This window comes from Podarcis gaigeae (assembly GCF_964106915.1).
Source record: "Podarcis gaigeae genome assembly, chromosome: 6".
Classification (NCBI taxonomy): Eukaryota; Metazoa; Chordata; class Lepidosauria; order Squamata; family Lacertidae; genus Podarcis; species Podarcis gaigeae.
Window position 1 is genome coordinate 32,871,891 of NC_139682.1, and position 23,213 is coordinate 32,895,103.

Sequence of the window (23,213 nt, forward strand, 5' to 3'; positions counted from 1 at the left end):
ATGCTTATTTGGGAGCAAGTCCCATTGAACTCACTGTGACCTAACTCCCAAGTAGATATGGTTAAAGGCTGGCCAGGAAGTCTCTGCTAATTTGATTACTATATTACTTAGACATTATTTGTTATGAAGACAGATAGGAAGACACACACAAAAAATCTTACACCAGTTTTAAGTGTGCCTGTGTTTGTATTATCCAGACATCCTTTCTTAGGAGTTAGGTGAGTGAGATCTGTGCTGAGTGAGGTACTTTGCCAATATTGGCTGGTTCACTTGTTGTTGTTTTTTTGTATTAAGAGTCACTCTGGATTGGATCTGTTCACATTACTGTGTTAGTACACAGTGAAGCTGTTTCCCCCTGATGTGTTTCACAGTTCTTTCCCCACTAGCTGTTCACATCAGCAGAGCTTCGTTAGTGTCAGATTCATTTATGTTGTACACACCAGAGGACAGTGACCAGGGATGTGTTCCCAGTTAGGCTAGAGATGAATTAGGAACAGTTTAAGGACTCCAGCTGGTGTGAAGCTGGCTTGAGAAATAACCAGTAGCATTTTATAATGAAGTATAGGATGCACATGCATTTTGGATAATGTCATGGGAACATGGATTAAAAACACAGCACTGGGAATGCAGTGAGTGCACACTAAATGAGAGTGTAAACACAGCATGAGTATGCCTGATTATCAGAAGCATATTGGCTCAATTGGGTCATTCCCTGTCCATAATTCACCAATTATGAGAAAAACTTAGGTGATCTTAAGGGGTTCTCTAAAACCCAAACATCAGAAGAGGACCCCTCTAAATGATGGTGGGGGGGTTGTTTGTTTGTTTGTTTGAGCCCCTGAATCAATACTTTGATTTCTTCAAGGGATGAAACTTCTTAAGGCACAAAGAGGATCAAGTATACAAGTGCTTTTCAGCATTAAGCAACTCATCCCCTTATCTGGTCGGGTGCTGGTTCATCACACCACAGTCACATTCCTGCATTTGAGAACTGTGTGTGCAGCCATGTCTTCCCGGCCAGTGAAATTCTAAGTTAGACACAACTTACTCATTCTGTTGCAAGATCTTGGCACCCTCCCCCACTTTGCATAGCCTTGCTCTTCAGCAACCATGCAGACAGGCACATGAGGGATCACAAGAAAGGAGGTCAGGGCAAGGTGACATCAACCAGTGCCTTCTCAAACTTGCAAGTGAATCCACCAATTGTGTTCCCCCAAGGAACTGATGCAAGAGAGCCATTTTGCTGCAAGTTGCAGTGAGCACTGCTCCTGCCTCCTCCTCCTCCTCCTCCTCCTATTACCTTTCACAAAGTAATCACAGTATTGTTAAACATTGCAGTGCTTCTGCAATACTGCTTGTTAACATATTTTTAACCAGCCAGAAGTGGTTTTATAACATAATGGGAAGTGAGTTTAAAAGTGGAAGCTTCACAGCCACACCAGCAAGGAGGAAGGGTGCAGGAGGTGAGCCCTAGGCTTTCCCCCCACAGTGTTAAACTATGGTAGTGTTATGTGCAAAATGGGTATCTATCTCTTGAACAGAAATTAGAATCATGGAATCAGAATTGTAGATTAATTTTAGACCTCTTCTTCTTCATTTACTACATTTGAATCTTGATTGTTTGCAATGGAAATTGATTTTGCTTCCAGTCAATTTAAAGTGCCACATGTATTTATTGCTTAATTTAGATTTCTTAACTGGTGCTATTGGCAATTAAAATGCATGCCAAACATGTGCAAAACCTGAGGTGCTCAATCAGATCAACAACTATTTACTGATCTTTGTTGTAAGAACATCTGGTTAATTAAAACTGAAAAACAACAGTAAATATTAAAATATTTAATTAGCTTTAAATTAAATATAATTAAATACCTACTTTCACTAGTGGTAGATAACTTAAGAGATTCTTTGGACTGACACCGAGGCAGAAACTCAGTCTCAAGACTGTTAAAACTTTCCCCCTTTTGGATCTCTACATTTTGGTCACTGGAGTGTTTGGTGTTTCATCAATTGCTAATTGAAGCTTTAAGCAATAGGCAGCCTGATTAGTTCCTTCCCGTTTTCCAAATCCTTGTTCCCCTGATCCCCAGTGGAGTGATCTAAAAGCCACAGAAAAGTTGAGTCTTGAGTTCTCGGCCTGAAGCAATTTTTGTCTCTCTCCCACCCTGCCCCAACATGATAATGTCCTCTAATGCGATATATCCTGTCTGTTGCCATGGGATCCTGTGAGGTCACCAGATAGAGCTAATTGCCCCCTCCCACAGGAAGGATAATTAGCCAAAAAAGAGAGACTATAATCAGAGCCCACTTCCTTTTACTTTATTTTGTTGGAATTCTGTGGATGATGGAACAGCATTCAGGCAGGCTCCAGTCCCTAGGGCATGACTGGGGATGGGGTGGAGAAGAGCAGTTCAGGCTATTATCTTCTGGGTGGGTGGTGTGCCTGTTTTATCACTGCTTGGCTTTAAACCAGGCATTGTTACAGCCAGACTTCAATTCTGATTGTGTTGCACAGGTGAACAACATGTTTTCTTGGAAGCATCCCACTGTGTTCAATGGATCTTACTCTGAATCGACTCCCAAACAAACATGCTAGGATCGCAGCCTAGTGTTCCCTGAAACAGGGAGCTGACATTTTGTTACATTTCTTGTGCCTGAAACCCAGTCACTCCACAGTCTATGAAAGGGCTCCAAGGCTAAGAAAAACCCTTTCTAGAAACCAGATGCATTATCTTTGATCCTCTCGTTGGAGGTGGTCATTTTTACAACTGAAGAGCACATACCGTAATTTGAAAGCAGAAATTGCTGGATCAAAATGACAAAACTTCAAGGTCTGCTATTTAGACCAGAGATAGGGAGCTTGTGGCCAGATCTTGTTGGGTTTTAAGGAAGGGCCATAGCTCAGTGGTAGAACATCTGCACTGCATGCAGAAGGTCTCGGGCTCAATCCATGACATCTTCAGGAAGGGTTGGGAGAGACACCATGCAAGAAACCCTGGAGAACTGCTGCCAGTCAATGCAGTCAACATTGAACTAGGTGGACCAATGGGCTGGATCAGTATAATGCAGCTTCCTCTGTTCCACAACTCACATAATCCCTGACCATGGGCCATGCAGGCTGGGGCTCATGGGAACTGGAGTCCAATAACATCTGGAGGTCCTTAGGTCCTTTTTAAAAAAAGTTTTAAATGTTCTAGGAACAGGAAACTTTCCCCATATAATCTTGCCTGCTAAGGGACCCCTGTGCATTGTGGAGGTTGTGCAGCATGTTCAATGTTAGGATGAAGAGCCCGTTCATGCAGTCCTGGCCGAGCTCATCACTCTCAGTGAACTCAGGGTGACTAGAAGGCAACCTGTCCCTGTACACTGAAGAGGGGTACACTGAAGCAGTGAGCAGGCTTTCAGGACATTGCCCATCACTGCTGATCAAAGAACCTTGGATAAGGTTTCATGAAATTAGGACTCTCTGAGTTCAGTTCCCAGTTCCTCTAGTACCATATGGTAAGCTTAAGCCAAATAAATCAAGTTTTTAAGAGAGAGGATGCTTTTTACCAAGATAGAGTCATTGATTCACATTGTGTAGACACCAGAAGTGCAAAATTCCAGTTGCCCAGTTGCCAATGGCTTGTTTAAAACCAAAAGTAGAAATGGTCATTCTGGTTACTGAGTTACCTTTGCTCCTGTTACCTGTCTGCTAGTTGATCAAGGCATGTCCCCTTCCTCCTCCGCTACTACTCAGGCACTGCTACACATCAGCAGCATTCTCTCATCAGTCAGGATGCCTGGGATGTTATGTTTTGAAATATTTTTAATTTCCCCTGTTATGAGAAAGAACATCACAGGAGCTACTTACGTGACTAGGAACATTGCAAAATCTTTTGTTTTTACTTTCAGATCAGGGAATACCGGTGTAAGGTCTTCTTTCAGAAATGGCAATAAGCTACATATTTTTATTTTATCCCCTAACCGGAGCATTCTGCCTTCTACCTGCTCCTGGGCACAAATGTAAAATGTGGTCTGCATGCAGAGATGGCAAAGTTACATCTTGTTTCAGAAGGTCAGTGAAGCAAGGGACTCAGACACAAGTCTGCTATCAAAACCAGCAAACTAGCATCACATTCCCCTCTACACTCCTCATACTCAGGGGTCATTGAGCTATGTGTTTCACTGCCTCCTGATTCATTTCACAGGATGCTGCTGGTGGAGGCAAGGAAATATTGTAATGACATCCCAAAACAATGTAAGGCATATGACATGTTATGAAGGCAACAGGAGAAACCTAACACAGTGCTGCCATTAGAGTTTCCATAATGTGCAGTGTTGTGTGTGTGGTGGGGAGGAGAAGGGACAATGAAAGCTTATATGCCATTATAAATGTGTTTAACACAGCCACCCTTCTGGAAGTTCTTCGAATGTGTAGTTCTGCCCTGAACATCACTCTCTTCCTGCTAACTGATGAATTATGGCTCTCCTCTCTCTTTGCTTTCTCAGATCTCAATGCCTGCCAAGAAAACTGCAGCTTTTGCAAAAAGAGATATATGGCAGTAATTATTAAGCATGGAAATTAATTTATGAAATGTTTGCTTTGCGTCATGTATTATATGAGTGTATAATATGGATTTGCTGGCATTTAATACTCCTGGCGTTTGCTGGCATTTAATGCTATTGTAGAACTCGGGAGTAAGGGTAACTGGAGCCAAAGCTCTCTGCTATGGGCTTCTGAAAAGAGAAAAGATCCACAGACTGGTTGTTGAGCCTTCTATGGAATCTGCTGCTCTAAGAGGTTGAGATCAGTTTTCCGTAGAGTGGAAATGTGTCCTATAATACAAAGGACAGTCCTCTGCTTGAAGGACTCAACTAATGGAATGGTTGTCTTGTTATTAACTTCAGTTAATAACTATTTAACCATAAGAAAGGAGAGAAAGGGCTCTGAAATTGCCCACGGACAGGATAGCATACAGGTTACCTGCTCAGTTTTCCCAACCATGATGAGATGTATTGAGTAGTATCCAATGAAACAGTTCCACTAGGGCAAGAGGTTTTACCTGCCTCTCCCCCCCCCCCCCCGCATCTGCTCTGGGTGTTTCCCCAACCCTTCAGAGCAAAATTACAGGGTGCACAGGGGGCGTGCAGGGAGAGGGTGAGGAAGTTCCATTGCACAGTCTTTGTGCTAGCTGAACTGTTTGATTGCACTGCATTTTTATTTAAATTACAGTAGTTATTTCTAAATTTACACCTACACATATAAATTAGCACATGCAAATTATATGCGAATCTGCATTGTCCTTTTGGGGATGATGTGCAAGTGTGGCCACTCTGCTTTTGGGAATTTAGAAATGAACAGTCCTGTTAGCATCTCAAGCTTTATTCTTCTGAACGCAGGTAGTATTTGGCCTTGGGACTTTATTCTGCACCGGAGTGGCTAGTTTTGTTTCCAAAAGGAAACTGAGTAACTTCCAATCTGCAGGATAGATGTGGCATTTCACACTTCACTTGCTGAGTGGGAAACCACCTGATCTGCTCTCTGCATTTCTTGCCTCTGAAGGGCTCTCAAAATGAAGTGCCAAGCTGCTGAAACAGCCGTTTCACCCCACATTCTCCACCCAGGCAAGCAATCATTTCATCTGAGGGAGGTGACGATTTCTCAGCTTTTCAAATGCAAGCGGAAGGCAGCACAACAAACCATTGATCCAGTACCTCTGCTCAGTGGACACCACTCAATGGACCAGAATGTGGTCTAAACCCCCCTTTAAATCCATATCAACAAAAAGAAAAGAACTCACACTGAAACTCACCTACAGGTGGTACCTAACACCAAGGAAACTAGCGCTAATACACCCAGGAACCTCACCAAAATGCTGGAGAGGGTGCACCTCCTCAGGCACATACCTCCACATGTGGTGGGAGTGTCCCAAAATTCAACTATTCTGGACAACAGCCATACAAGAAATATGTAAAATAACTAAGCAAGTAATAGACATCACCCCAGAATTGGCCCTACTAAACATCTTCCAAGACAACAATGCCCATTTACACCACAAAGAACTTATAACCCACCTGCTCTCAGCAACCAGAAACATCATAACCAGACACTGGAGAGACCTGTCAGGAGTAAGCATGGACCAATGGTACCAAATAGTATGGGAAACAGCCCTACTAGAAAAATTAACTAATAAACTGAAACTGACACGGGGACAAACAGAAGAAGACGCCTTCACCCCGGTATGGCTCCCCTTTATCACATACACAGCCCAACAGGACAATGACAATAATCCACCAACAGCATACAAATCAATATGGCTAACCTGATCCAAAACACCCACCCACCTCACTCACACACGAAAACAAAGATCACCACAGCCAATCACAAGCAAACAATCACACCCTAAGCCAACCCCAACCTCTCTCACCACCAAAGGAACACAAGTGAACAACACAAGCAACGCTGACACCAAACTCTACATACATTAAACATAATAGAAACACCGCCACCCGACCCCACCCCCATCCATCCTCCCTCTCCCCACCCCCCTTTCTTTTTTCTTTCTGTTTTCTTCTCCCCCTAATGCCTCAACAAAGGAAACGGATTTGTAAAAACGTTACATGGAAGAAGAAGAAGAAAAAAAATACGAGGCACTACACTTCTGTAAAACAAGAAAATCCTTAATAAAAATATTTTAAAAAATATATATATAAAGCGGGGGGAAAAAAACAGGTGCAATGTGTAGATTTCAAAGTTGCACTCTTGCAATCGTACAGGTGTTTCAGTTTGCCAGGTGGAATAATCCCCCTTCTCTTCCCCCTGCACCCTGTTCTGAGAGTTACTCCTTAACCGTACCAGGACAATTTGGGGAACACAATGGGGGGACAAGAGGGTAGAAAGCCCCATTTTGCAATTTTTGTCCTTCCAGTGATGAAACTGGTTAGGTGAATCGCACCCAAAGTTTGCAGCTAATACAAGGGTCTCATGGGGGCACTCTGGGCATGAGCATTTCCCTAGGAGGACAAATGAGGGGATGTTGGACACTGTATATGATCTGCAGGTCAAGGCCGTCATGGTGCAGTGGTGAAAATTCATACAACCATTGCTTTACCAGTTGTGGTGCTCTGAGACCAGCAAGACTAGAGATAGAGCAGTCTAGGGATGTGCCAGGGGAAAGCTTGGATGTGCTGAACCCAGGGCCCCCTCACTTCCCTAGCATGGCCCCAGGAATGGCAAAAAAGCATGGCATTAATGGCAGGTGGAAGGGTAAATTTGAAAGATTGTGGGGGGTCACTGGAAAATCTTTCCCCAATTTCAGTCCTGGCTGGCTTGAGCTGCAGGGATTAGGGAGTGGTGGTTTCTCCTCCACAGAATCGACCACCACCACCTTAAAGATTGCTCAGTGAATAAAGTAAATCTCAATAGGACTCATTTTCAGGAAAGCGGGCATAAGCTTGCAGCCTTAACATGATAGCTTTAGACAAAGGCGACAGAGGCACACAGAAGCAGCAGCTGAGTCCAGCTGTCTAAGAAGGGAGCTGCAGGGATGATGTGGAATCATTACTATGGAGATGAGCTTCTGTCTGTACCCTTAGACAAAAGCCACAGGCATTTGGCTTTAATTCAGCCAGGCCTCCCAATCCTGCTCCAGTTTCTGGGAGGAATGGATGCCTCAGTGTTGGAACTGGGATTTGTACCAGAGTGCGGGGATAGAATCTTCCTTATCCATTGTCGCATCTCCCTCAGTATCAGCGCATAAGACTGGGCCATTAGTCTGTGGTCCTAAGCACAAAGAAACTAATTTGAGAAAAACAGCCGTATTTTCTGCAGAAAAAGGACACAGATTAGTCTACTTTCAAACCAACTAGTTGTGATCTGAGAGATCTGCTTGGTTTGTTTGTTGTCTTAAGCTTATATCAGCTACCCCATGGGCAGGGTGCTTAACTATTTCTTACTGTACCAGTTCCTCCCCCCCCCCCCCGCCTATGCAAGCTTCTGAGGGATGCAATTTAAATCAAGAAAATTGAGTGGAGGACAAAGGTTAGCTCCTCTGCTATTACTGCGGCCCTGATCCACTCCCACCTGATTGCTGCTTTTAGTGTAGGGTAACATGCAGGAGTTGCTGTTCACAGATATCCTGCACTACTTCTGGAACTTTTGTAGGTGGGGCTCTGTTTCTATCTTGCATTAGTCAGTAGAATAAGTAGGTGGTGGGAACTTGTGACAATGGTTTATAAGGCAAGCGTGGGGAAAATTTTGAGGTACATCTTTACCTCTCCACCCCCATGGACCACATTGATGTCAGCTGATTAAATGTTTCCATTATTTAGTGGTGTGGAAACTGTGCTGAGGACAACAGTTTAGGGAGCCACAAATGATCACACAGAACATGGCAGATGGAAGGGAAGGTTTAGTACCTGGGTTGGGGTGGGATGGGCACAAAAGGACCTACAGGACTGATGCTGGCATCAGCTCCTTATTTCTGAGACATTTTATATTTGTTGGGTGTCCATCCAGGCCTGTACATAGTTACAGATGCTTGTTTTATTATTATTACTTTCAGAATACACTACCTTTTTCCTACAACAAAATGTTGTTTATTTCCTGTCGTCATTATAGTACTATGATTCAAAATGAAAAATTATACCTGCTGGAGCATTTTCTTCAATCAGAGTTGGCAAAAAATAAGGGTTTTGTGGGGTTTCTTTTTCGCTTTAACATATCAGGAATGTAGAAGCACTTGTAAAGCATGGGACAGAGAAGCAAAGAGAAATGTTAATCATGTGCTTCACAACTAAGTTATATACATGGTCATCTGATCTTACGTGTGGGAAAGGAGTTTCATGCTGCAGCTCTACAGAACAGTATCTTCAGATTCTTTAGGTTCCTGCTCACCCTATGATAAGCCATCTCTCCTCCTCATATTGCACATGTCCTGAAGGCAAAGTTCTCTTTCTGAATAGCTATAGCTCAAGTCAAACCCCAGCACCAGCCCACATAGTCTGAATAACATGGATGAGACATTAACATCTCCAAGTCACTGTCTATTCCCTGCTGAGATAACAGGGCCTGCCCTATTTTATCTTAATTGGTTGGGAATTTGAGGACTGGTTTCGGCTGACCAGCAATGCTGTAGTGACTCAGGACTGAGTGGCTACTTCCTCTCAGAGCAGTTTGCTTTATGGATGTCTGTAGCACCTACCACGAGTAGACTGGCTGAGTCTTACCTGGCTTTAAGCCACAAGATACACACTATTTCTTCACTTTAGGATCCCTGAAAGTATTTATTTAACAGATTTCTATATCATTTAATAAAAAAAACAAAACCCAACACCTCTAAGTGGCTTAAAATAAAAATTGAAAATATTCATTAAAACATACTGGTGATTTTCTCAGAATAGATTGCTCTCTGCACTGGAACTTCTTTTTCCACCAGGCTGGGCTAGTTATGGTTGGACACGCAGAACTATTCTTAGGGACTGGCCCACAAATGTATGGTCTTAATCCTGCTACTCAGGGATCTTTGTGTTCTCAGCTCAGTAGTACTATAATTTACAATGAAGCTGAAATCCTTTGAATTTTGATTTGTAAAGACATTCCACTGCAATCGTCAGGTTCAACTGACAAGTTGAATCTGACAAAGTAGATGTTAGTCCACAAGCATTTATGCCATAATACATTTATGGGTGCTACCATGTTCTTTGTTGTCTTAAGTATCTTTGGAGCAGAATGTTAGTACAAGCAGTGAAGAAAGCAAAGAGCTCTGTGGTCTGAGGGCTCATAATACTAAATAATGCTGAAGCACCTAGCATCAGTTGCTAGTAATACTATAGCACTACTAATAGTGCTATAGCAGTCAAAGTACTTCACACACATTATCTCAGTAATCCTTAACAACAAAAGCGAGGTCAACAGCATTATTATCCCATTGGAAAGAAAATACCTTGCCTAGAACCAATGACATAGGCAATATTTGAACTGGGGTTTTCATGGCTCATGGTTAATTCTCTTTGGCACTAGGCTACACTAGTTCTCACTGTAAGTTGGAGGAGGCTGGGGAATGTCCACGAGACCTAAAAAAACCCCTCTTGATTATTGCTGGATATTTGGAGCACGTTCACTGACTACAAGTTCATTTCTGAGCATAGCTCAAAGTGTCCATTATCTTTAACAGCCTAGACAGTTTGGGAGCAGGGTGCCCAAATAATGCTTTCTTCCCAGTCTCTAGTATGGCTGATGAGAATGCGAGAGAGAGCCTTTTCTGTTGTTGCACCAGGGCATATAACTCTCTGCTATGACCTAGCTGGTCTTTTGTTGCTAGCTAAAGTTTTTGTTTTGTTTTGGCAGGTTCCTGCTCCTTCTTTATTGTATTTTAAATATGTGCTGGTTGGTTTGCACTTTTTCGGACCTGTTTTATGAATTGTTTTAAAATTAAGGTTAGGTGCCTGGAGCATCCTTCAGGCCAGTCTCATTAAGTCCAGCATTCAGGGATTATGGAAGTTGTAGTTAAACAGCCTCTGAAGTACCACAAGTTCCCCACCCCCTCCTAGGCAGTGGAAGAGCGGGATACAAACTGTATAATAAATAAGCTAGTTTCGGCACAAGAGATCCCTGCAAACTGCAAGGTCAGTGTAGCTAGCACACTTCCATGTTTTCATGTGTTTGCAGTGTTGCACCCTCTTTTTTCTTGTGTGTGTTATAGTTTGTGTTTCATATTGGAGCATGGAACTGAAAGTGGCAGGCTTATTATGTGCTGCCTTGGCTAGTGCCACACATAGATGTGGTAGCAGGAATTATTAATATCAGCCTCTTGTGGAAATGGGTTTGGTTTGGATCACTCGACAGAGACAGCAGTCTGATACCACTACCTGTTCTATATGTGAAAGCTGATAATCTTTCTGCACAGGCAAGGGCTGTTCTTCTGTCAGTGCTAAGCAGTGGGAGCTCAGATTCCTGAATTCTTTTTCTGGGCTTGCCACTGACCCTTTCTCAGTAGCTGTTGAACCTTTTCCATGGTGACATGGGACAAGGAAGGCTGTTTCATGCTCTGCTGAATTCATACATGGAAGCTCCTTCAGAATAAGAAATGGCAAGGTTCTCTTTTGTGGTGTCATCGTGTCAAGTGATGAATATGTGTGTATATTGCTATGTATATGCATGCTGGGAAACTAATTGGCTGTGGTATATCCAACACATTCATACCATGTCTTGGGTCTTGTCCAGTATATGGTGCATTTTGTAATAGGAAGTGATTCCTGTGTAATTGCAAGGGAAGGAAAGAACTGATTTGCATGCAATAGAGCCTGATGGACACCCCAGAGAAAACCTAAGTCAAGGCTCAACAGGGCTTTCCTACTTTCAATGCCAAGGTTTGTTCTTGCATGACCAAGCAGTGCACTTAAGCATGTGTAGATTGCTTTGTCTTCAGCACTAGTCACTCCCAGGTGGCGAGTTTTCGGGAGAACGGGTTCCAGAACAGAAGGGGCTGCAGTCTTGAAAATGGGAACCTTTTAAGTACCCTTCTATGCCAAATACGTTTTGATGGACAAGCTGTTGCCCCCATTCCCCATACAACTGAACTGGCAACTAATTTTGTTCCTCAATTCTGGCAACAAAGGCAGCTTCCATCACAGGACCCGAGAACTAAGGTGGGCTAGATTAGGAGTCTCAAGGGGAGCAGGAGGGGGCTGGCCCAACTCTTTCTTTCTCAGCATCCTGAGCCTGAGGCAACTGCGTCACTCCGCCTAATGGCAGAGCTAGCCCTAGCTCTGCTTCTGGGGCTCTCGGGAGGAGGACAGGACAGGAGATTTCCATGCATGGATCTCTGGCGGGCCAAAAATGGCCCCAGGGTCAGGGGTGCGAACTTGAATAAAATATTGGGAAGATAAGCCCCACCCCACATAATCACATGACGCGGACCACGCTCACAATTTGAATGGCAATGCCTATCGACTTTTGGGGGGCGGTCCCCCCAATATTTTATGGGGCGGGGCAAAGGGATCTCAGCCCCAAGGAGTTGGCTCCTGTGCCCAGGGGGGTCTGTCAGATGACTCTCCCCCCTGTGGGGACTGGCTGCTGGAGCGCCTTGCCACGACGTCTCCCCCTCCCTGCCTATGCCTGCCTTCCGTTGTCATAAGCGCCCTGCTCTCCCTCGGCGCCTCTCAAGCGCGGAGGCAGGCAAGGCTCCGCGAGTGCGCGCGCACGCGTACTTATTCGCCGATGTCCACACGCGCACACACACCCTCACGCACAATTACACACGCCTCCTCCCGAGCCAGAAATAGCCTCGCGCGCGTCTCGCGCCCCCACTCCACTCCCTTTCTCTGCCGAGCCGGCAGCATCTCGCAGGCGGGCAGGGAGGGCCCGTTTTTTGTTCGCCTTGCCTCTCGCTTCGCTTCCCCCCTCAGTTTCCCCAGCGGCGCTGGAGGAGATAGGAGGGGCCGGGCGCTCTGCGCTTCTGTGAGCGCGCGCGCGCCGGGGCGGGGAAGGTGGCACCGGCTGCTTTGATAGCGTGTGTCTCTCTTTTTCCCCTGTTTTATCCCACCTCCTCCTCCTCCTCCCTTCTCCCCCCACCCCTTTTCTCTCTCTCTCCCCTCCCTCCCTCCCCTCCTCCGACCTTTCCGTTTTCCTCCTCTCCTCCTTCTTTCATTCTTTCTTCTCCCTCCGTTGCTTCAGAGGCTGGGCTTTTAAATGGTTTCCTCGCGGCGGGCGGGAAGAAGATGCTTGGCAGCGGCGGCAACAGCAACGACGTCAGGAGGCTGCAGCGCGACGCGGAGCTGAGCGGCGACGAAGGGCCCGAGGAGGCGCTGAGGGGCTACAAGAAGCAGGCGGCGTCGGCGTCGTCGGGCGACGGCAGCAACAAGGCCATGATGCAGAAGCGCGCCAGCGCCAAGGGCCCCGGCGGCGTGGCGGCGCCCAAGGCGCCGGCCGAGCTGAAGGTCTTCAAGGCCGGCAGCGTGGAGGGCCGAGGGCCGCTGGCCTCGAACCTGCGCAAGCAGAAGTCGCTCACCAACCTGTCCTTCCTGACGGACAGCGAGAAGAAGATGCAGCTGTACGAGCCCAAGTGGAGCGACGACATGGCCAAGGCGGCCAAGGGCTTCGGCGGCCGGAGCCTCAAAGGCGGCAAGGAGGCGCCGCCGCTCATGTCCAAGAACCTCTCGCGCTCCGAGCACTCGCTCTTCCAGGCCAAGCTGGCGCCCCCGGCCGCCGGCAACAAGCCTCCGCCGCCGCTGGCGCCGCTGCCCTCCAACCTGGGCAAGCCAAGCCGCATCCCGCGAGGGCCCTACGCCGAGGTCAAGCCCCTCAGCAAGGCGCCCGAGGCCGGCAGCGGCAGCGACGACCTCAAGTCGGACGACGAGATCCTCTCCAGCAAAGGCAAGGCGGCGCAGCAACAGAAGCAGCAGCAGCAGCAGCAAGCGGCCACCCAGCCGGCCGGGAAAGGGGCGCCGGCGGAGGAGAAGGCTTTCCTGAAGGTGGATCCCGAGCTGGTGGTCACCGTGCTGGGCGATCTGGAGCAGCTGCTCTTCAGCCAGATGCTCGGTGAGTCCGTCTCTGCCGTCCCTCCCTCCCTCCCTTCCCATGGATGGATGGATGGATGGAAAGCTGCCTTGCACCGTGAAGGTTATTGGGGAGACTTGAGTGGGAGGAGGAGTGAGCGTCCCCTCCCCAGAGGACAGGTGTCAGCCGGCGCTCTTGGTTTTGGGGTGCCTGCATGGATTGGAGGGTGACCCTCCGCAGGCTTTCCTGCTCTTTTGCAGAGGGATGCGGTGTAGCGTTTGACTGCCTTGGCTTGTAGGGTGCAAGGGGATTTTTAAGTGTGAGGAGTAATCAAGTTCAGCTCCAAAGTAGACCACTTCAGTCTGCTTATTTTATAACTGTAAGCACTCCGGGAGGCTTTCCTATCGCCTTCTTAATTCATTCATTTATTTTTGGTTTATCCCTTGAGTATAGCAAATAGGCTGTCTTTCACATCATCCCTGCCCTCCACCCAGAAAAACCCGCCAGGCTCCCTCCAAAAGAGGCATCTCAAACCTAATTGAGCCAGCATACTAATAAATATTAGTTAAAATCCCCCAGTTTTCTGTGCAAAGGTGAAACAGGTAGCAGAAGTGGGCAGGAGGGAAGATAAATTTGATTCTGGTTCTTTTTTTTTCTTTTGCTCAAGACATCCAGATTAAGGGAAAGCAAGGGAAAGGGAAACATCATCATCATCATCATTATTATTGCATTTTAGCTGATGAAGCAGAGTAGATTTAGTTAGCAAGGGAGAGCTGTAAGAATAGAACAAACCCAGACTTGGGGGTTCAGCAGCAATAAGTGGAAATGGGGATTGCATGAGGATGCCGTAATTGGTGTTAAAATGGATGGCACCCCCTTTACTATATTAGGGAGGAACAGTCGAAAAGGTCTATTGCTGCATATGCAGCTATGCCATGCGAGCATCCTTATGGCAAACCTGTGAAGGAGGTATGTGTGCGTGAGAGAGAGAAGCAGAAATTGTGACTGCAACATGGGCTGTCATCCATGGAGCTGAGGCAGCAAGGACTGTGAGATGCTGCAAGACAGCTGGATTGCAGGCTGTGTCTGCATTTCCCATAAGGGGGTGTGCACACAGGGCACAGAATGAGCCATCATTGCCTTCTGGTTGCTGTTGGTGAAAGAGGGGAGTGGTCGCTAACACAGCTCCCGTGCCAGCTGCAGCTGAAATGAAAACCTGCAACATGACAGTGGGGTACATGGCAGTGAGGAAGGAAGGATGTGTTGGTGCCTCCAGAACAGACAGAGAGGAGTAGATCCTGTTTGGTTACTAGGGAGATCTGCATAGGAGCAGCAGTTGCTAGCGCTTCAGTGCTGCTCTTGCTCTACTCCACCTGGAATCTCTCTATTTGAGACACCCGCCCAGGAATGGCTGCTTTGCAGGTGTCATAGGCTTAAGCGTAAGGGAATACATAGCAGCACCTCCTAAGCACCAACAATTTGGTTTCCATGCAACGGCTCAGCTCGTAATGATCAATCACTACGGAATACAAAACTCCCTGTTCCTCTCCTGCATTGTAAATGCTTCTGTAACTGAACAGCAGGAAGATAATTCAAACTGAAGCTTCTGCGTTTAGGAATGGAAAGTCGGGAATGATGGGCACTAGGTTAGCGCTTTTAGAAACTTAGGATTGTTTGAATTGCCTTCAAATGCTGCCTATATCTTGCAAAACTACCACACCCTTTGCATTGACTGCAACTGATGCTACTGGCTGAACTAAGCACAGGGCATAGATTCAGGTGCCAACAGCACTATCTATGTGGGATGGCAGACCAGAGCTGTAATTTGAGGTTGTAGGAGCACAGGCAGGGGAGTGGTTATGGAGGGGGAGACTAGTAATTAGATGCTGTGGAATGGGAGATAGGGAACTCAGTGCTGGAATAAGGAGCTATGGGGTTGTGGCTGAAGGATTTTATGACAGGTAGAACATGGGTCTAGAGTGTGGGCAGGACTCAACTGGAGTCCCAACAGCACTGTAGGGCCTGCTGCTGATTGAGGGTGGTAAATGAAATATGTGTAATTAGGGCACTGTTACACATGATAGTGAAAAAAGGGCAGTACCTTAGCAAAAGAGCACATGCTTCGTATGTGAAAGGTCTCGGGTTCAACCCTTTGCATCTCCGAATAGAGCTGGGGGGAAAACTCCACCTGAAAGCCCCAGAGAATTGCTGCCACTGAATATTGACAATACTGAGCTAGATGGATGACTGCCCTTTCTGTAAGAAGGCAGCTTCCTGTTTTTCCTAAATGGAGATAATATCTCTGTAGGAAAACAGTTTATGCTCGGGTGTGTACCCCATCACATTTGAAGATGGTGTGACAATATTCATGGCAAAATAATATTTGTGCCATTTTGAAAAATGACAATGTGCTATCTTTGTGTAGGGAAAACTATGATTTACCAGATAATGCTGGAGTGAGGGTGGAAACGGAATGCAGAGCCAGCATAGAATGTAAAGATTTGTATCAGAGTTACTGGGCATTGGCAGAACTGGGGAGAGTACCATGCAAGGCTAGTGTAGCAAATATAACTGGGCATTAGAATGGGTAGCATTGGCAAATTCATGGAAGGGAATGACGGGGAGGGCTGCCATTTGGGAAAATCCATAGAGTGAAACTTCTGTGTAGTGTATCCCCCATCCTGCTCTTGGCTGTAGCAAAGACCAGGTTTTGTGGTTTGCAAATGAATATATGTTTTTTAAAAATCACAACAAAATGTGATACAGGAATTAGAGGCTTGGTTTTGCTTGTCCAGTGGGGGATGGAAGAAGCAGGTTGCTCAGCAGCTGGTTTGTGTTTCTAGTGGAAACACTTGGGCTTCCATTTCCCCAAAGCTCCCTCCAGAAAAGAGATCACACTGCAGTCTTGGCTGATAATTGACCTGCTGTCTTTATTCCTCTCCCCTCTATTCCAAGGAAGATGTAGCTTGTAAAAGCTGAACAGTGTGTAAGAACTAGTCTGGACTAGGAAAAAAGACAATTGAATAATGAAACCTGTTTTCTGCCCCTTGCTTGCACCTCCTCCTATTGCCTCACTATTGTATCATATAGAAACATGTGCACTTAGTTCCAATTTTGTAAAATGAAGAATTTGGAGCTTACCTTGATCTTCAGATTCTTCATTCTGTTTACCCCCCCCCAAAAAAACCCACACCCACCCACCACCATCACTACCACCAACAACAACACCTGGAACATCCTGAGCACATGTTGAATTACCTTCCATTCTTGAGCTGGATGAAGAGAGGGGAAGGTTACAGGAAAGTCCTAAGAATATATAAAGAGCTATACTCTATCAGATGAGATGTATGTTTAACCCAATGCCTGCCCCTGCCAGATTTGAATGCTTCAGTTAATTTATAATTGCATGGGGTTACAACAGAGTAGTGAATTCCTATTGCTTGTAATCTTGGAAGCATAATGCTAGGGACACCCTGAATTTGAACTTCCTATATCTGTCTTCCATCAAATTACCTAGTTCTTGGATTAAGTTAGACTGCTGGCAGAGAGTCCAATGTGAACCGTGAGAAAAATATTTACTCTTGTTTCTGCTGTGTCTTGTTGAAAGAGCAGAAAACCTCTTATTTACCTCTGTCTGTCGTCTTGTGATTTTGCTTATATTATTTATCCCTTATTTGGGATCCCATTTTTTAGGTTGAAGCTTTATTTTTTAAAATATTTTTATTGCTTTACTTTGCATAAAAGGAGTCCTATTCCTGGTAACCTTTGTTGCTCCTGTTTGTCTTTTCTAGCTTTCTCTATGTAATATAGCCAGGACAGCTTAAAAAGTGCAGTACCGTATTTTTAAAAAAATCTTTTTTTAAAAAAATCATCACATTCTGTTTGTCATTTTGGTGACTGTAGCACATCAGTGCTGCCATTTTCAGAAAGCTCTCTGTAGCAGTTTAAGGATCGCTTAAATGAATAGCAATAGCTAATTTGATCCTGTGTGCAACCTTGTTGGGTGTTACTTTTCCTTAATGTATGTGTAACTCAGCATCTACCATTACTGAAATTTATTTGCCGTTTTGTTGTGCATCCCTGTAGTGCTAGGGGAACCTGCTGAAACTCTTCACAGTGTGCTTATGATTAAACTATTTTTAATTATTTGTCATTATATGCAGATCTGTTCACACCTTTTTCCAGGTTGTTAATGAATACTTAGCAAGAGCAAGTTCCCATGCAGATCCTTGGAGACACCTCATTGTACACCTCTTTTCACTGAGATAACAGCCCATAAATTCATTCTCATTCCTTTATTTATCCAGTTGAATGATCCAGAAAAAGACATTCCACTTTATCCTGTGACTGTTAAGGTTTTTGGGAAACTTTTGTGAGGGGACCCCATCAAAGGTTTTTTTGGAAATCAAAGAAGGGTTAACCTTATCTACATTTTTTTTGCAAGATGGCCTCAATTTCTATTTGGTTAATGAGGTCTGATTCAGTGTAACACATCTCATGCCAGCAGCTAGAGATTCCCTTTGTAAGAAAAATAACAACCTGGTTTTTCACGGATGGATGGGGTGGAAGAAGATAAGAGATAATTACAGAGCAGGATTGGGGAATTATAGTTCCCATCATGCCTGACCATTAGTCTTGCCATGGGCATAAATAAATAAAAATACTTAACTAATTGACTAATTGCATTACAGTTAACTCGGTTCTGTCCCCTCAATATAAAGCCCCCTCCCCTAGAATAAATCCTGGTCACACCCATGAGCCTTGCTTGCTGGTGCTGATGGGAAGTGGAGTCAGACAACATCTGGAGGACCACAGGTTCCCGGCTTTTTCTCTGTTTCTCTGTTACAATCAGTGTTCCGATGTAGATTGGTATTGCTCACAGGTTATTTTGCACCTTCACTCCTTTTCATATTTCCCAGTGCTTCATTTCCTTGCCCATCCATGTTTCGGTATTATTCTTCCTGCATTTTAGCACTTCTTCCTCCTAGTATTCTGAGCAGCTCGCAAGCTGTGCTCAGTACTGATTGTGCACTTGGGTTCTAGGTATGCGTCCTACCACATACGGTAGTTTCTCTTTGGGAATAGCTGGTAGCTTGGTACATGAAAAGTTAGGCAATCCCCTCCTTTTCTCATAAAATAAAGGAAGAAATAGCATCTCTCTTGGTGCAGATCACTGCATACATGATATGTGCTATGTCAGCATAAAAAAGGGAGTGAAATTCCCTCATAGTAGCGTGGAGGAAATCATAATGAGGGACACCCTGGGATGTTTGCCTGGACTAACACAAAAGATATCCAGGAAGTTACCATAAATGCCTCTTCAATGAGGTTTTAATGTCGGTTCAAAGAAATCTACACATAGGACTCTAATCAGAGAAAACTCAGAATGAAGTGCAGATTGCATCATCTGTTTGTGGTATATCCGGGTACATATTGGGTTAAAAATAGCTGTTGCAGGTGTATCCTGGGCATCAATTAGCCAGTGACTCATTTTGTATATAACCATGGTCAAGCTGTTGCTATCAATTGACCACATTTCCCTTTGAAAGTGAAGAAGCACATCATAGAGATTATACGCTGAAATATCAGCATTAATAGAACTATGGATTTTGACTTGTGGGTCTCATTCTTTCCCTAGTCTTTCAGCATGTTAATGGCACCACAAGAGCGCATGCCATTCGAGCAATCCCAGTGAGTTTTTGAATATGTTGGCAACATAAAGTTTGGAAATTGAAGAAATCTCTATACTTCATAGGAAGCTTGGTCACCAGGGATGCTGTTAAGAATGCTTTCCACCTTGCAGCAAAATCATTAACACACTATCAGTCATGATGGACACTATGCTCTGCCACCATGTATGCTTCTGAATACCAGTTTCTGGAAACTAGCAGGGAACCAACCAACCAATCATTTTACATGTATGCTGTGTTTCCAAAGTTAAAACCATGCTCAAGGTGGCTTGCAACAATTAAAAAATTACAAACAACCAAATGTAGTCATAAACAATAAATATCACAATGTACAAAACCAAGTCAAACAATTTCCACGTAAATCATAATAAGATCTAAAATAAAGATTAAAAAATAATATAAGTAACAGCAACAACCCTCCCAAAACAATACCCCAGCCCAAGAGTCTATTCAGCAGTCTTGACTTTTGCAGCTGGAGCCAGTCAGGGCCCTGCTCTCCCAGTCCCTGTGAAAAAAGGCTTGCAAGGCAGGGAGCAGGTCTTCCAGGACTCACAGCCAGCTAGGGGTCTGCATGTGGCTGGGATCCTTGCAAAGTGTACTACAGTCTGATTCTGCAAGGCACTTCTTATTTTTCTAAGCAGGTGTTTGTGCCCAGGATTACTTAACAGTTAAAACATTTACTAACCATTGTTAAGAGATCTTGGGTATGTACTTTCTCTTTGTTAATTTAAGACCCACTGGTGAATTATAGGGATTCCAGTAATTCAAAAAGTCAAAAGCAAATGAAAAACTGGTCAATGTCAATAAAGAACCCACAATTTCAGTCATGCTGTGTTCCTAAGTATTTTTTGCTATCTGCTTCAGTGTGTGTGTTGTATGGAGAGAGTATCCCTGTGAAAGTTCACAGACATGGAGGAGATTGTGGCCAACGGTTACCTGCTGGGTGGAGATACTGGCAGGGAGAGGAGTTGCTTTGTCTTTGGTTTGGACAGTAAAACTGTGAAAGCCATTTCTTTGGAAGGAAGGTTAGGATATTAAATACATACACCCACACTTTTAGGACAGTTGTGCCCTCTGTAATGAAATCAGAGGCAAGAATGTTCATCTGAGGCTAGCAGTGCATAAATTACATCCATCCCATCTCCTTAAGATCTCCCATTCATTGCTCATTTCAATTCTATTGGGTATCAAATTCCATTCTATATTGACCTTGTTGGATATGGCCTGTTGGGGCTTTGTTTGCAAGTTCTTCATCCGTTCTCTAGTAACCTGAGATTTCCACACCATTTAACTCACTGACTTCCCAACTCTCAGAAGATTTTCTCCCAGTCTGTTTACTTTTCTTTGTCTTTAATTTCTCTTTAAACTATTAGATTTCTCCTTATGTCATTCTTTGCTGTGACATGGGACTGATCCAACTATTAGCATTTTCCGCCCCAACTGGATCCTAAGCTTGCTTTCTCAGAAGTTAAATGGGTTCATCGTTTTGCTGCTGCATTGTGTTTGGGACTCTACAGACCATTAGAGGTAGCACATGCCGTGCCCAGAGAGCTCATTATTTTGCACCTTGATCTTGATAGTAGTTGAAATAAAGCTCTTGCTTTTTGATTTCAGTGGAATTTGCATCAGTGTAATGGGTTCTGTATTGGGCTGTAAAGCTTGGACCTTGTTGGCTGATGGAGCTGTCAAAAGATGGTACATCCATAGCAGGAATCTAAGACACCTTGTTGTTATAAACATCTGAAAATGAGACACTGATAGGTCAATTGACCAAAACTTGGAACATGTATTATGTTGTGTTCAGATGCTGAGGAACACGTGCCAATTACTTTAAGAGAAAAGAAATTCTAAGAGGAGCAGATGTTCAAAACTATCAGAGCAGGGAGCTGTAAATATTAACATGGCTGTGGTTTGGTTAGAGGGGGCTTGGCCACTCCTCCTCTACATATTTTAACCATCCTGAGATTAGGAGAAGGAGGACTGCAAGTATCTATGCTTGCATAATTATTGCTATCACTCAATAATAGTCAAGACTTTGTAAAGAACATGTGCCAGCTTTGCTGTAGGAATCTGTCTTCATGTTTTGGTAGGGATCTCTAGAGGTTCTTGCAGCAGAAACATCTGTTTTTGTAGTGACTATTTTCAACATACAAATTATATATTGCATGTCTGCTAAAGGCTGAGTTGTAAAAGCTTGTGGTATATGGGTTTGGTAGTTACATAGACAACAGATTGGTGAAGGAAGGTCAGAGCTGTAAAGGAACTGTGCATAAAAGGAAAACCTCTGTGTTCCTGTACCCTCAAGTAGGGCCACAAGTACACATATTTATGTGAATGCAAAATAGGTAACAATTATGCTTTCAATCCAGCATCTTTTGTACAAGAACCAATGTAGTTTAATGGTTTACATGGCGGACCAGGCCTGGGAAGTCCTGGGTTCAAATCACCCCTCAGCCATGAATATATCACTTGAATGGCCTTTGGCATGCTACACTTTTTCAGTCTAACTGACCTCCCAGGGTGGTTGTGAGACAATTTTCAGTTTTTTGTGCAGACTTTGAAATCAAACACAATTCTTTAGTTATTTATTTCTTTAAAAACAAAACAAAAACCAGACTGAACTGATTGCATTGCAGTCTGTATTCTTACATATCTAATCTAGCTAACTGTCTGTTCCAAGGGCAAAACAGGCTTACTTTGGCTCACACATGCATGCACACGCATGCATTTCAGGGACTTGAGCACATCTTGTTGAGCACTTTACCTGTCACAACAACCTCTGTCAAGATAATTCCATCAACAGTTATTCACCAGGAAAACTAAATGGAACCTCCAGGAGGAATTCAGTGTTGCGCGATGCTGATCATTCCATCAGTGGAAGCATTACAGCTTGCCAGATGGGAACGATCCCTCTCTCCTCTCTCACATGCTGCTCTGGGGCTTCTCTTCACCCCCCAGCCATTTTTTTTCTTTTTTTAGGGGGGGGGAAGCCCCATTGCATAAGCAGAAATCTTTGCACTAGCTTCCATTGATGGGACTCATCATGTGAGTCCTGCTCATCTTGTTCAGGTGTAGCATACATCCAACAACAGGTGTTTGGACAAACTGGAGGGCTGTTGCTTTGAAGGCCTGCGTCTGAGCTTCTCAGAAGCTTTGGTTGGCCACTGTTGGAAACAGAATAGAGGACTTGATAGATTCCTGCATTGTAGGGGGTTGGACTATATGACCCTCAGGCCCCTTTCCATCTCTCTGATTCTCTGATTCTATTACTCTTACTGTGTTCTTATATGGAAAACATGGCAGCACGGGTGCTATTCTCCTGACCTCTGGTTTGTCATGCTGATGCTGCTTGGTGTGAAGAAGAGGGTGACTCTAAAGTTTGAGTGCAAGCAGTAGATGATGTACAACTGTGGCAGTGTTTTCTGCTTGGAGTATTCCACCAGTCCTCTGTGGATATACAGCAATTCAGGGTACCTATACCACTGTCTGTTCAGATTTTTGTCAAGATTGGATATGGATTGCAGCCAGCCAACTGAGAGTTGAGGGACTGAGAGTCCATTAGCAAGACTGACCATTGCTAATTAATTGATTTATGAATGAATGAATGATCACTCTGGGAAACTTTTAATCTTAAGAGATGGCACTCCCCCCCTCCCGCCATCACAGGAATTGATTAGAGTGGTCACCCCCCCCCCCGGCAGTACTTGAGTTTGGGGTTCAGAAGCATATGTGCATCTCTACAGTAGATTAGAGATCTGTGTACGTAATTAGAATCCAAAGTATGGCATTATTAATACTGATATGCTATAGTCTTCAGCCACAGAATGTGAAGTATAAAATGTTAGCTTCCCTTTATGTTTCAGAATTTTGTTTTCTTTGTAAGCAGTATTGCTTCTATTGTATCTCACTCCCTTTGCCCCTCTTAACTTTGTCAATGATTTCCTCATTTCCTCTGCTTTCAACTGTGCTTTGAAGGCTTTACTCTTGATAGTGTTAACTCCACAGAACCATTGACACCAGAGTATTTCTAATAAAACCCAGAA

At 44.5% G+C, this 23,213-nt stretch overlaps 1 protein-coding gene across 15 annotated transcripts in view; it reads left to right on the top strand.

Moving 5' to 3' along the window:
- NAV1 (neuron navigator 1) overlaps nucleotides 1-23,213 on the top strand; it is a 281,587-nt gene that overhangs the window by 86,589 nt on the left and 171,785 nt on the right. For 6 of the 15 annotated variants that reach the window (XM_083746419.1, XM_083746432.1, XM_083746433.1 and 3 more), the window contains exon 4: nucleotides 12,659-13,522. The exons of the other annotated variants lie outside the window; for them this stretch is intronic. In XM_083746419.1, coding sequence (XP_083602545.1) covers nucleotides 12,659-13,522 — 864 coding nt within the window. The remainder of the gene's footprint in view (nucleotides 1-12,658; nucleotides 13,523-23,213) is intronic. 15 annotated transcript variants of the gene reach the window in all.